Source organism: Neolamprologus multifasciatus, chromosome 8, assembly GCF_963576455.1.
Source record: "Neolamprologus multifasciatus chromosome 8, fNeoMul1.2, whole genome shotgun sequence".
In the NCBI taxonomy this organism is placed as follows: domain Eukaryota; kingdom Metazoa; phylum Chordata; class Actinopteri; order Cichliformes; family Cichlidae; genus Neolamprologus; species Neolamprologus multifasciatus.
The window spans coordinates 8,252,217-8,266,524 of record NC_140446.1 but is presented as its reverse complement, the minus strand read 5'-3'; the positions used below and the strand labels follow the sequence as shown (position 1 = coordinate 8,266,524).

The 14,308-nt window shown below is 41.3% G+C and overlaps 1 protein-coding gene across 2 annotated transcripts in view; it reads right to left on the bottom strand.

Annotated features, from left to right (window-relative positions):
• Nucleotides 1–14,308, bottom strand: part of ttyh2 (tweety family member 2) — a 68,521-nt gene that overhangs the window by 49,149 nt on the left and 5,064 nt on the right. For both annotated transcript variants that reach the window (XM_085169492.1, XM_085169493.1), the window contains exon 2: nt 3,420–3,592. In XM_085169492.1, the coding sequence (XP_085025618.1) occupies nt 3,420–3,592 (173 nt within the window). The remainder of the gene's footprint in view (nt 1–3,419; nt 3,593–14,308) is intronic.

The following is a 14,308-nucleotide window of genomic DNA, read 5'->3' as shown; positions in this document are numbered from 1 at the left end:
TCATTGAGGGATTTGATGGGTTCTGTGTGGTGATGTAAATGCTGACTGTGTTACCTAAGTTCACGTGTTCGAGTCTGTCGCAAAAGCCGAAACTTTACTGAATAAAAAGTTGGATCTTGCCAAAAATAATTAGCTGCTTTAGGCTTCCTATACCAGCTAAAGGCTATAACACTAATGCCATTAATCTATTGTATATATCACAGCTAATGTCACTTCACATCAGGGAAGTTTTCAGTTCACCACAGACTTGATGAGATACAGCAGCCTCCAGCCAAAACAAATCACATTAACTGCAACGCTGCTCCATTATAAAATCTGAGGGGAAATACTGCGTCTGATATCATCTTAACGATGACAAAAAAGAAAACATTTATCCTTTAAAATAGTAGAATTTTCACATTTTAAGTGGTTTATTTAATACGTGATTTTTGCATAAAATGCCATACTTAGGGTTGGCACTCACACAATGTGAGGGTGACGTAAAATTTGTGCTAATGAAAAATACTAATTTATTGCACTGGGTTGCATTATTCTTCCAGTGACATAAACAAAAAGTTTTTAAACAAGCAAAACAAGTAGGTTACATCTGCAGCAGTACAGTTTGATACTTAGGCCTGTACAAGCGAGAGGACACGCTATTCAGTCATTCAAGCCAGGAAAACTAGGAAGTCATTAAAACGGCACTGACTGGCGTAATTTTCAAGACCTCTACAGTATGATATTCCTGCCATATTCCCAGTGAGACACAGAAGGGATTTTGATAGGTAGAATGACCTTCATGTGCTTCATTTTTTCCAATAAATAATTTAACAATACAACTAAAATAAAAATGTAAAATACTATAGTTATCTTTTGTCCCTCTATATTTCTACATTCTTTTGGCCTGTATGTGCAGTGTATATCATGAAGTATTGTGTCTTGATCCTCCCTCATTTCTTTATATTTTGCTTCCACGGTGCCAGAATTTCTCATAATGCTTTACACTGGTCTCGAGCTGTAGTTCTCTGGGCTTTCTCTGAGTTTTTCTTTGGGCATTGGCTCCTTTTGTGTTCATTTTAATTCCACTGCTTACCTGTTTTTTGTTTGTTTTTAAAGCCTAAAACTTGGCATTTCTCAGTATGGAAATTGGGCAAGTGAAGAACACAAATAAGAATTAGCAGCTCTAAAAAAAAATATCCACAGCAGAGGATCTGTATCTGAAACTCTAAGATGACCTTTCTGACCTCAGGAAACGGGAAAATATCCACCAAAGACCTGACAGAGGAAGTGACAGATGCATGTAGGCCTACAGTTGATCCAACTACTTGTTTGCTAGACGATCAGTAATGGTCTCAGTGGAAGAATGGCTGCCAAGAAGCCATCCTTACGGGAAACGGGGAGAAAGGGCTGTGGTATGCCAAAAGAATTGCACTGAAAATCAGTTGCAAAAAGTCTTAGGGAAAGATGAATCCAAAATCACCAGTATGGCCAGGACAGATGTACAACACTGACTGTGTGCAGCAATCTGTAAAGGATGGCGGAAGCTCTCTCATAGTTTGGAGTTGCATTTGAGACGGTGGTGTTGAGGATTTTGTCAAAATGGATTCAATTAAGAAAACAGAAAAGTACAGTCAGATTTTGATCCACCATGCAATACGATCTGGAAAGTCTCAGCGTCATTTTTTCCACATGACAATGATCCCAAACACACTACTTGGACAGAAAATTCAAAAGAGTTGAATACTATCAGTCATAGATTGGCCTCAGCAGAACGTGGATGTCAACATTACTGAAGCATCATCTTGGGAGAGAATATAACAAAAAACAGGCTGCATTCAAAGAAGAGCTTTGAAAGGCCTGAAGCCTGGAGAACTATTCCTGAAGACTGCTTAAAGAAAGCTTCCCTAACAGAGTTCAGGCTGTGCTGAAGAATAAATGGTAAATGGCCTGTATTTGTATAGCGCTTTACTAATCCCTAAGAACCCCAAAGCGCTTTACACATCCAGTCATCCACCCATTCACACACATTCACACACTGGTGATGGCAAGCTACATTGTAGCCACAGCCACCCTGGGGCGCACTGACAGAGGCGAGGCTGCCGGACACTGGCGCCACCGGGCCTCTGACCACCACCAGTAGGCAACGGGTCAAGTGTCTTGCCCAAGGACACAACGACCGAGACTGTCCAAGCCGGGGCTCGAACCGGCAACCTTCCGATTACAAGGCGAACCCCCAACTCTTGAGCCACGATCGCCCCGAAGGCAGACATACAAACTATTATAGGCTTTATTTCCATGTTTGCATACGTTTCAGTGAATCAATGCACCTATCCCCTATTTTCCTACCAAAATATAAATGAAAGATGTGCAGCTCATTGTACTGCTTATTGTACAGTAACCGATCCACCTACATTTTGGTTTTTGGTTGGGTTTTCTTTGGTTTTTAATTATAATTTGCATATGGTAAATGGTAAATGGCCTGTATTTATATAGCGCTTTACTAGTCCCTAAGGACCCCAAAGCGCTTTACATATCCAGTCATCCACCCATTCACACACACATTCACACACTGGTGATGGCAAGCTACATTGTAGCCACAGCCACCCTGGGGCGCACTGACAGAGGCGAGGCTGCCGGACACTGGCGCCACCGGGCCCTCTGACCACCACCAGTAGGCAACAGGTGAAGTGTCTTGCCCAAGGACACAACGACCGAGACTGTCCAAGCCGGGGCTCGAACCGGCAACCTTCTGATTACAAGGCGAACTGCCAACTCTTGAGCCACGATCGCCCTATCGCATAATAGAAAAGCTCTGTCTCCCAGCTGGCTGCCCTAGCCAGTAATGCACAATTGCACTTCCACATTGTCAGCAGAACATTGACAATACGCCCACATCGGGATAGCTTCCATCAACACACTGGTATAGTGCTTGAGAGCCACAAATGCCAGTGGGATATTTTGTTAATACCAGAGTGAACTCAGCGTTGGATGAATTTTTATTGTGCCTCAAAATATAGTGACCAGAGTTTCCTAAAGAGCCATTTTCAACAACACAAATTCAAATCCTTACTCTTTCTGTGGAACATTTTCAAAACTAGAAATCACTAGAAATGAACAAATGGTAGAGACGCATGAACCTACAGTGTTTACAAAGACCAGAAGGAGAGGCTCCGAACACACGGAGAATACAAATGGGAAGACAAAAAGACAAACAGAGTGGACAAATACACAGAGAGTCTACGTGCTACAGACTAATAAGTTAGTGTGGGAATAGAGAATCTGCAGTGAAAACATCACAGCACTTACAGCTCTGTATGAGGAATACAGAACAACAAATAAAGAAAATGGGAAAACACAGAACTGCAGACAGCAGCGGAGAGCGTGTGCGAACTGTTATCACGGTTATTCATAACACGCTGTCTGGGTCGTGATTCTCTCACCATGTGATGAGGCCGGCGGCGACTGCCGACCAGGTGACGCAGCAGGAATTAGGTTTCTTGCTTTCCTCCTCCTCCTCTTTACGGCAGCAGCACAAGCAGCTCAGGTAGATGGCCAGACACAGAAGGTTGAGGCCAAGCCCCGCCGCCGCCACACAGCCCAAGAATATGAGTGACTGCAGAGGGTGAGAACAGGAGGAAATAAATCAAACGCCTTGTGTCATTGCAAGGAAACTTATTATTTTATCAGCACCGTGCTGTAACATCCACACGGCAGTAAGAAAAACCAGAGGTCTATACCATTTTACTACAAAGTACTAAAATGCAAAGCAATTTACAGTCTGTATATTAAACTGCACACAAGTGACATTGAGTATAATTACATTTTCACATGTTTTACCACATTTTTTTCCTCTAAAAGTTCTTGTGATTTAAAATGTTTCTCAAGCATCAAATGCAAAATGTTGAATGAATTATATTACTGGATAATTACTAGTGAGGAAGACGTTAACACTTAAGTTGTGAAGTAGTGGAAAAAGTAACTTGAACTGCTTTAAGTGCCCACTGTAATTAAACTATTGCTTTTTAAGTATCAGTAAAATTTAAATAACGAAGAAATATTCTGTATACAGAGCAACCCTTATATCAGTACAGCTCGCTGGGTTTAACTGCCTTCTAAATTGTGCTAACTTCCCATACAAATAACCAGTTTCCAGCTTTGCTGTCAGCCCTTATTGTGATTTGTGTGGTAATAACACACATAAATAATAATAAATATGCCTGCATCAGCCATGGTAACAAGGCCAGCTGCATTCTGGGATCCAGAATCCAACTGGAAAGCAGACAAGACACCTCCTCGTACATCTCTGGGTACACTCCTCTCCCTCTCAACCCCCTCCTTTTAGCCCCCATCCCACCTTCTGCGAAAGATGGAGAGCGGTGACAAAAATAGCAACAAGACTGTCATAACAGGCCCAAATGAAATCTGCATCCATCTGCGAGCAGATGGGTTTATTCGAGCTCGTTCCCCTCCTTTCCGCCCCCTTTACTCTTCCTTTTTAGTTTTCCTGAAATCTTTTCAGTGCTGAACCATCTGTTCTCTCGCCTGTGATGTCATGTGTCCTGCAAGTGAAGTGGTGGGATTAAAATTCAGCGACCGGAGAGTTTGCAGGAATATATCGTTTACTGCTATAAACAGCCAGTTGAACCGCAAATCTAAAAATTCTCTGAAATCAGAAAACTAGCAACACTTTATTTGAAAGTCCTCATGACTGCAAGGTATCTTTGGATAAAAGCATTTACATGTTTGCTCTTTTTGCACAACAAATCTTTTATAACTTTTACTCCCTTCCCACTAAAAAAAACCACTATTTGTTTCTACTGGTCCTGTTGAGGTGCTTTACATTTTTCTTTCATTATTCATCTCTATAAAAAAAACAAAAAACTCCAAACTGTGTCCCATTAACGAAGCCTTGAGCAGAGCATTTTCACACTCAACATCTTGGCATTTTGAAATCTGATGTGAGGCCGAGGATACTGGATGCTCATTGGCTAATGACTTGTAACTCCCAAATCCTTAGCCAGTGCCCATATCCTGGAGAATCCTCCTTCCCAGCTCTAACAGTGACCATAATTCACAAAACAAACTTCATGTTAGACCTCAAAGGAACTCAGCACAGGAAGTCATGATAATCATGTTTACGGAGGTCACCGAAGAAGACAGCAAACAGCTCGTTTTCCATTAACTTCTGTTCAGGTTTTGCTGTCACATCACGTGAATAAGGCCTGAGTTACACAAGCCTAGAAACCAGTTGGCAACCATCTAGAAATCACCGGCTGCAAGGGAAAAATGCCGTCATTATTCCACCATTTATACAGTTGTTGAGAATTAGAAGCACCAGTCTTGACTAAAAGATGACTTGAACATGGTAAAGATAGTACTGCAGATACCTATTGTGTGTGTGTAGAAAGCCTAAGCATGACTATAGCTTCTAAATTATGCCAACACTGAAGTGACTTAAACCTGCCACCAGATGGCAATAGCTGTGGTTCCAGATTTTTCCCATAGACTACAGACGTCTATGGGAAAATGGCTTTCTATCTGAACTTCTGTAAAAACATCCCTACTAAGTTTATGGGCTCAGTCTCTAAATTTGGGCAATGTTGACCAAAAAATGGTTAATCACATTTCAAAATGGTTTTACTGCACACAGCCAATTACAAGTTGTTTTGTTTTTTTCCTAAAGCATATAGTTGGGGCTGGATTTCCTTTTCAGTCACCTTTTTCACTCAACATGTGTTAATAGACCTCTCTGCACTGAATCATACTTGTAATCTCTGGCTGTCTTCCACAGCATGTCTTTTATCCCGTCTTCCTTCTCTCACCCCAACCGGTCGCAGCAGATGGCTGTCCCTCCCTGAGCCTGGTTCTGCCGGAGGTTTCTTCCCGTTAAAAGGGAGTTTTTCTTTCCCACTGTCACCAAAGTGCTTGCTCATAGGGGGTCGTATGATTGTTGGGTTTTTTTCTCTGTATGTATTATTGTAGGGTCTATCTTACAATATAAAGTGCCTTGAGGTGACTGCTGTTGTGTTTTGGCGCTATATAAATAAAATTGAATTGAACTGAAGTTTTTAGCTAATATCAAAGTCAGACCAGCCCTTCCTTGTCACATCTGTTTTTTGAAACCAAGATTGTGACAGCAGAAACACTCATCAGGCTTCAAAATGGGACTTCAGAAACCCATGGGTGACATCATTATAGCTATGTCGATTTTTACACTGTCTGTAGTTGCATGGCTTGTAGAATACATGACATTAAGAGGGAAATATGGGTAACAGTGAAGATGCAAAGAGCAGAGGCAGTGAAGGTGGACAAATTTAAATAACCTGGGTAAATCATTTGAAGCAATGGACAGTGCACAAGACAGGTAAGAAAAGGGTGCAGGCAGTGGATCAGGATGAGTGTCAGGGGTGATTGTAACAAGCATAGCAGCAGGAGTGAAAAGGAAGGTTTACAAGATGGTAGAGAGACCTGCGATTATATGTTATTTGAAGACAGGAGGTCGAGCTGGAGGTGGCAGAATTAGATATGTTAATATTTTCAGTGGGAGTGATCCAGAGGGACAGGGTTATAAATTAGTATACCAGAGGGACAGCTCAGGGTGAGCAGTTTGGGAATAGTGGATATACAGGACAAAAAAAAATTTAAATATAGATCTGCCAGCCAGGATGGAAAGAGACCACAAAATGGATTCATGAGTGTAGTGAAGGAGGGTTTGGTGTAAATGAGGAGGAGGCAAGAGATAGGTTCAGACTGAAGTAAATGATCTACTGTAGTGAACCCTAAGGGAACCAGATGAAAGAAGAGGAAAATGGTTGCATGGCTTACAGCAAGCTGGCTCACAACCCCTCTCATGATTAGTACTGTAAAAAGTGCATTTACTTTCTAGCAGTAAATGTTACTGAGTGTTACCTGCTTACCTGTCAGAAAAATTCTAGCTAGCAGACATGGCTGCCAGCTGTTTGCTAGCTAACATCTGCTAGCCTCCTTGAAAAAAAAAAGTTCTCACTAGCAAAAATTATTTATATTTATGGAAAAAAAAAAACTTTTTTTCCTATAATACATCAAGTTTGTGATGGTGTGGGAGCCAGTGACTCTGGCTCCCACACCATCACAAACTCAGAGCAGCACTGAGACAAGACACCCGGGAGCTAGCATAAATGTTAAATACTTTGCATTTTCACTGCAAATGAGTGAGTCCTTCACATCAAATCAGTCCACATGGCATTAAAGGGAACCAAGAGAGTAAGGTGAGGCTTCCTATTTTAGGCTATGCCACAATGCTTTCACACTTTGACCAGAAATAAAAGGCAAAAGAAGAAAATGCTACATATAAAGAAGTTCTTTAAATGAAAATTTAGCACTTTGCAGTTTCGCAGATGGGGCTGTATATGTGTTAATTGCTGGGCTCAGACAGATGGATGGGAGCGCTCACCAAGGTGAGACAAAGAGAGCTGGGGCGAGAGCGACATCTTAAAGCAGGGTGGAGTTTTTGAATGATGAGAGCTGGCATAAACTGGGTGTAATTGAGGTGAACACAGTAAATGAGATGGAGATGTGGGGGCGCAGGTGGAAAATATGAACAGAGGGGGATGGGTGGGAGACAGCTTTGGATTTTTCAACAGAGGAAAGAAAAGGGGGAAACTCCCGCTGAACGAACAAACACTAGGCCACCGGGCCCCTCTTATCGTCATGGTAACATGCATGTTAGTTGTTGCCCTTGAAGCAGGGAAGGAAGACGAGTGAACGGGCGAATTATCAGCCTATTTGAATTAAGCAGCATGTGACAGGCTTGGTTAAATTGCCATGCCTCTGTCTTGTGATTCCTATACAGGCAGGCAATCCAGAAGAAGCAGAGAAAGTGACAGAATGAGAGGAGCACAAGCGATTATGTTTTTGTTGACAACAAAGTCAAAAAATATATAGGACTTAAAACGGAACTCATAAATGTATTGCTTTTAAAGCAGTTGTAGCTGAGACAACACTGTCTGTCATTTCCTCTACTGTTCTTTCTTCTCAGTAGTAGGGTGCAAAAATAATAGCTTCTAAATTATGTAGCATCCATTCAGTAGCAGGACGCACAAAGACACACATAACCACACCGCAAACCCCATCCCGGAACCATCATCCCCAAGTACTCCAACCTTCCATTAAGTTTAAAAACACCATTTATCTTTTACTGACCAGAGTGTGCACACATTCACTCTTTGGTAAATTCAGCTCCGACCACTTAACTGCTACCTAAATTAGGTTTGAGTAGTTCGCCATAAAAGCAGAGTCAATATGTTAACACCCTTCTCCTTACTTGCTCACTGTAAACTCAAGAGGCCGTGTTGTCCGCTCTCTTTTGTTTCCTCCCAATTGTCCCTATAGACACGGGGGTGGGGTGAGCACGAGGCTGGAGGCAACGGCACAGGAAAGAAAGGAAGATCTAGCTGAGCGTAAAGGCAGTCCCGGAGAGCTGCATAGCGAGGGTGAGGGGGTTGGTGGGGGGGTTGCATAAAAAGAGGATGACAGAATGACGGAGGAATTGTTGTGGTAATGAAAACAGTGAGGGTGCAGATGAGAAAAAGAGCAAAATAGAGACAAAGAGAGGTGGTGCAGGCAAAGAGTGGCTGCCTGACAAAGTGTGCGTTTCCATGTGCGTGAATTCATAACAGGGGAGACAGCCGACAGAGATACCTCATCCTCACGGCTACCTCAAACACACTCTGTTACTCACTGCTCGGCCCAGTTTCTCTCCCATTACAATCCCATTGTAGATGGCCTTGCCTTGAGGCAGGAATGTTGCATAATAATGTGATTTTGCCAAAATCCAGTACAAGATATCATTGTTGAATGCCAAAAAATAATCTGCCCCAATGAACAACGACTATACAAACTGCAGGGTAATAAATAAAACACAGTTAATATGGGCAAATTGTTTTAAATTGAACTTTTGAGCTATTTGTTACTCAGAAATTCTGATGTGGCCCCTGTATGAACTTCAAACTGCCTGTGGCATATCCAATGCAAATTAGACGGCAAGTAAAGCCTATTAGATCTGTCTTTGAACATCTATATACTGAATTTGTAAGCAGTAATTCATTTGTTAATCAGACTCTAAAAAAAATGCAGAGTTGGCCGAACAGAATATTGAGAACAACTTTAAAAAGAATGGTTTGCAATTTAACCGCACTACAATTACAATCAACAAAATGGCCCATAACAGAGAATAAATAATAAAACAAAGGCCTGGACACACGTTCTTGTTCAAATGGAGGACAAAGGGAGAAGCATAATGAAGCAGTAATAACCCGGGGGTAGAAATGACCCAAAGGGCACTGGCTGAGTCATTTATTCTCCCCCGAGCACCATCAAAGGTATGATGAAAGCCAGCACAGATGGGACGGTGAGATAAACGGACAGTGATGCTGTAATGACCCATCGCAAAGCCATGTGAGAAACATAACAAACAGACTTAAAGACAGCTGGCCAAGGCAGAATGATGATATTGCGTTCTAACGTCAGATAATATGAAATACTGAAAATAACCCTCTGAATGCCCTTACGACTCGAAGGATGCAAAAATCAATACTGAGTGGAGTCTATGCCGCTCCGGAGCATGTTCACGGTGCTTCGGTCTCAATCCAAGAGAGGGACTGTGGGAGGTTTAATGCAGGGATGTGGAAGTTTGCTTTTACAGCTTCACAGTCAGTTCAACTTAATTTCACTGGAAAGACTCTGATTTACTAGAGAACATCTTTCCAAATATTCAGTGTCCTTGATGAGCACTCTCTGCCGCTTTGCTGGAGCGTAACAAAGACAGACAAGAAACAGAGCACATAGAGGTCGTGCTATGTCAACACAGATGTAAACTCACAACTCCCTAAGTGTTATATGTGCCTTTTACTGAGCTCCCATTAAAAATCAATTTTTAATACACATAATTAATACATGGAGATGGAAAGCACCTCCATCTGTTAAAGTGCATCTGCTAAGCAGCCCTGAGTCATTTAACAGAGGAATTCCACAAACTTAGAGGAGCTCTAAATGCAACGCTAAGCAATGGGAAGTGTCTTCTGCAAGCATTGGAGCTCCACAGCAGGTGGCAGACAGCTGTGCGTAGGTTGGGAAGGCCTCCAGGCGCTGTGCACATTGCTCTGCAATACACCGAATTCGACAGTGGCCTGAATGGGCAGTGACATTGCTTCAGCGTGATAGGGGTTAAATAGGTGTCAGGTCAGTTAGTGAAAAAAGAAGACATTTAAAAAGAAAAAGCTCCACTTTGAAATTCAAAGCTTGGTGGGAAACAGTAGCTGCTGTTGAATGTCACCAGAAAAGAGCTTTCTCTTTCACTTATTCTTTTAATGTTTCACTACCTTTCCCTTCTACGCCCCAAAACTCCACAAGGACTGGATCCTTCTCTCCTACAAAACAACACCACAGCAACTTTGTAAAAAGCTTAAATCCCACATCTTTAGATTCATGTCATCAAGTTTTTTTTTTATTGAACTTACTTAACTAATACTTAACAAACATACTTTTAGTACTCCTCACAATTAGTAAACTTTAGCTTTTAAAATGAGAGCCCCATGGCAAATTTTCCCCCATCATTTCTTTCTTTATTACATTAACCATTCTGCATGACATAGCACAGCAATTTCTATATGACTCAAGACCACCATACCAGATTGAACTGAGGCAGCCAAGCGCCTTAAGAAATGCAAGCTGATATGGCAAAGAAGCAAAGTCCCCCACCCAAAGATCAATGAATGGTCCGACTCACTATCTTCCTCCTTGCTTCTGCCTGTTCCACTCCGATACATACTTGGATGCCCCGGGGACGAGGGCCCTTTCCAGCTCAGTGCATTCAGCTGAGCCTGCTCATGTCCACAGCTGGGATGCTATTAAGTCCCAGCAAGGTGACCCATGAGATATGGATGAGAAGCGGGGGGTTCTGTTGTTAAACCATTGTTTCAATTCTATTACACTATGTTAGGGAAGTATTAATACCAGTATGGCTAACACAAGCAATTAAAAAAGACCCAGTGCAGTTCTACAGTCAACCAGTTTCCTAATGCCTGCAGTGAGAGGAAGCAAGAAGCAACTTACTGGAGATGGAAGAAAAGTTTTTATCCACTCCACTGCTCTTGATAACTTGATTATAAGCTGTCGCTACTTAGGTGGTATTTTGCACCATTGTTATTGTGAAACTAATATCAATGGTAGGTCTACTATCTTGCAATAAAGTACCCCACAGAAGCCTATTATTAAAAAAAAAGCTGTCTTACTACAATAAACTGATGGTGTCTAAAGTTTTTTCCAATCCGTTTAATTTCACCCTTTCTGTTTTTTCTTTAAAAAGAAACCGTTGTGAATATTTTTTTTAGTAAATGCTTCTTTAATAAACACGGCCATCCTGACCGGGACATCTCTGGAGTGAAGCAAAGCGCGTTATGTTTGTTTCCTCTCTGAACCCAAAGCCAAACTGTTTCCTCGGGGAAGTCAGGGGTCATGATTTTGATTCCACACCGTCACAACAAAGGAAACCCAACCCCCCCACCAGCTCACATGGAAGAGAGACATGAGAGGAATGTGGCTATGTGAATCCACGTCTCCCAATTCATACAGCTTTGGTGTATGGCCAAAGCTGTACGGCCTTTCATGCGACCTGCTGAAGGTTTCCTGTGTTGTATATCACTAACTAAAATTATAACACTAAGGAAATACAAAGAAAACCAAGTTTACAGCAGCACGGTTGGTCATCCGCTGCTGCCATATCCTGTTTAATCATGGTTAGATCAGCGTGAGGGCTTGAATATTGCCTTATTAGTGCAGACCTAAGCCATGCCATATAGTCAATCAGGTGATACTAATCACTAGCTTCAAGCAGCATGGAGACAGATTGGGGTTAATGACCTTCTGGAAACCCAGAGGGGACAGTTTAAGTTATTTTCTCCTTGTCTATGCATGTCACTAACGAGGAATACATACATAGATGGCTGTGTAGCAAAAGAAAGACAACCTACCAGAGAGACTGAGGTGAATCACTGCTTTAACAATAAGGTTACACAATCATTCAGGCAAACGGGGAGAGGCTGAGATAAGACAAGGAGCATGGGAATTAAGAATGACAGATTTAAGATTGATTTTCTTGAGGAGGCGGCAAAAGGAGTTGGTAAATTTCCAGTGCAATCAGAGTGACTGCGATAGCTGAACAGATAATGGATTTTCAGCTCTTGAAACGCATAATTTTTCATTTTCGATCACACGCACTAAACGCAGTTAACACCACAGTGCCATATAAGCGTTTAGCTGCAAATCAGGAAAGTAGCTGCTTGAAACAACATCGTGTGAAGAGGGCTCACGTAAAAATGCAATCAAATCATTTTTTAACCATAAATTAGAAATATTCATAAATCTAGCAGTATAATGAGAATGTAATGGCTGTACTTTAATGGGAAATGGAGCTGCAGCGCTTTCAAACTGAAGTATACGACTTGGAGAAAAATCATAAAAAACACATATTTTATCCACAAAGACTGCACATAAGTTTCTCGGTCTTTATGATTAGCGGCTCTGACACACAGTGCGTTTATTTAAACTGGGAGGTTTTATGTCAATGAATAAAGATGGTGAGGTGAAGGGAATGCTGATGAATGACAACAGAAATAGCAACGGTGACAAAAAACACCTGGAAAGTCGGAAAAACCGAGCATCATGGTGGAACTCATTTTTCAGATGCGATCTGTAAGAAAAGCCACTGATGCAGAGAGATGGGATGTATTAAAAGTTCTTGTTTGTGACCATAAATGAAGGCTGTGTATGTGCCCAGGTCTTTATCCCATATCACTCTGAGCAATAAGATAAAAGCCTTCCACAGAAGACTGTCTGAAGTGGTTATTACAGGATGTGTCAATTTGTCTCAGACAAAAAGAGAAAAAAAGTCTATTTTCCTGTGCAGGAAACAGACAAAAGTTTTTTTTAACCATCCTTAATTGTGTAAATGTTTAGAACAAGAACAAAGAAGACAAACATCTATCCTAAAATACAAAAGCTTCCCTGAACTCTTTGTACCGTAACAGGCATAACACCACATGAGACTAGCTAACTGTCAACAGTAAAGAACATGACAGATTTCCTGCAGCGGCTGCATACATTTTTCAACACATTTCTGTGCTTGACTGAGCGTACACGAGCATAAATCCACATCCTTCCCAGTAATTACTGTTACTGAACAGCTGATAAGAGGAAAACATTTAATTTTCACAAAAAAACACAAACATGCTGCCTGTGTCTTCCCAGAGTCTCATGACCAACTCAAAATTGGTTCAAGTAATGCCTGAGTTAATTACTTCGGTAATCAGCCAAACGTCTGCTTTTCTTTTGATGTACAGTACTGCGCAAATGCCTTGAACCACCCCTCATTTCTTTATATTTTTCTTCCAAGGAGTCTAAATGTCTTGTAATGTTTTTAAGTCATCTTGAGCAATAGCTCTCCAGGTTTGGTGAAGGTCTTTCAAAGTTTTTCTTTGGATGTTGGCTGGTTTTTCACAGATTTTCAGTCCAGTCCTTGTACCTGACCATCTTCAGAGGAATTATTATTATTATTGTTGTTTGTTTGTGTGCTAACACTGATCTTAACTCAGATCTATGAATCACATCAGCATAAAAACACACCTAACTCCGGGGAAGAACCAATGCTGTGTCTAAATATAACAGGCAACTTAGCAACCAACCAATTATAAATGTTTTTACACACTGTTACAAGCAGCCTGCTACAAAAAATTGTTTCAATTTCTTTAGTTGAATCTACAAATGTCAAAGATAATAGTTGGACTGGCATGAAAAGTATATTTGCACCAACAACACCAACAATGGGCTGAATTAGCTGAAGATGAACAGCACCTGAAAGTCATGAAATGCGAGTACTACAATCCTGATCACATTTTGATCCACCATGCAACACCATCTGGAAAGTATCTGAATGTTAACAGCTTCATTCTTCACCATGACAAACACACTGCCAGAGCAGTAAAAGCATATGTGGGCAGAAAATCACACATTAGAACTCTATCAGTCATGGATTAGCCTCCTCAGAGCCCAGACTTCAACATTATCGAAGCAGTGCGGAATCATCTTGACAGAGAACAGAACAAGAGGCGGCCAAAAACCCAAGAAGAGCTTTAAACGTCCTTAAAGAATCCTTGAGAACTATTCCTGAAGACTAATTAAAGCTTATAAGATTGTCAGATTGTGGTGAAGAATAAATGTGATCCTACAAAATATCCACCGTCATAGAATTGTACAAACTCTATTTTTGTCTTATATTCTGTATTTCCACACATTG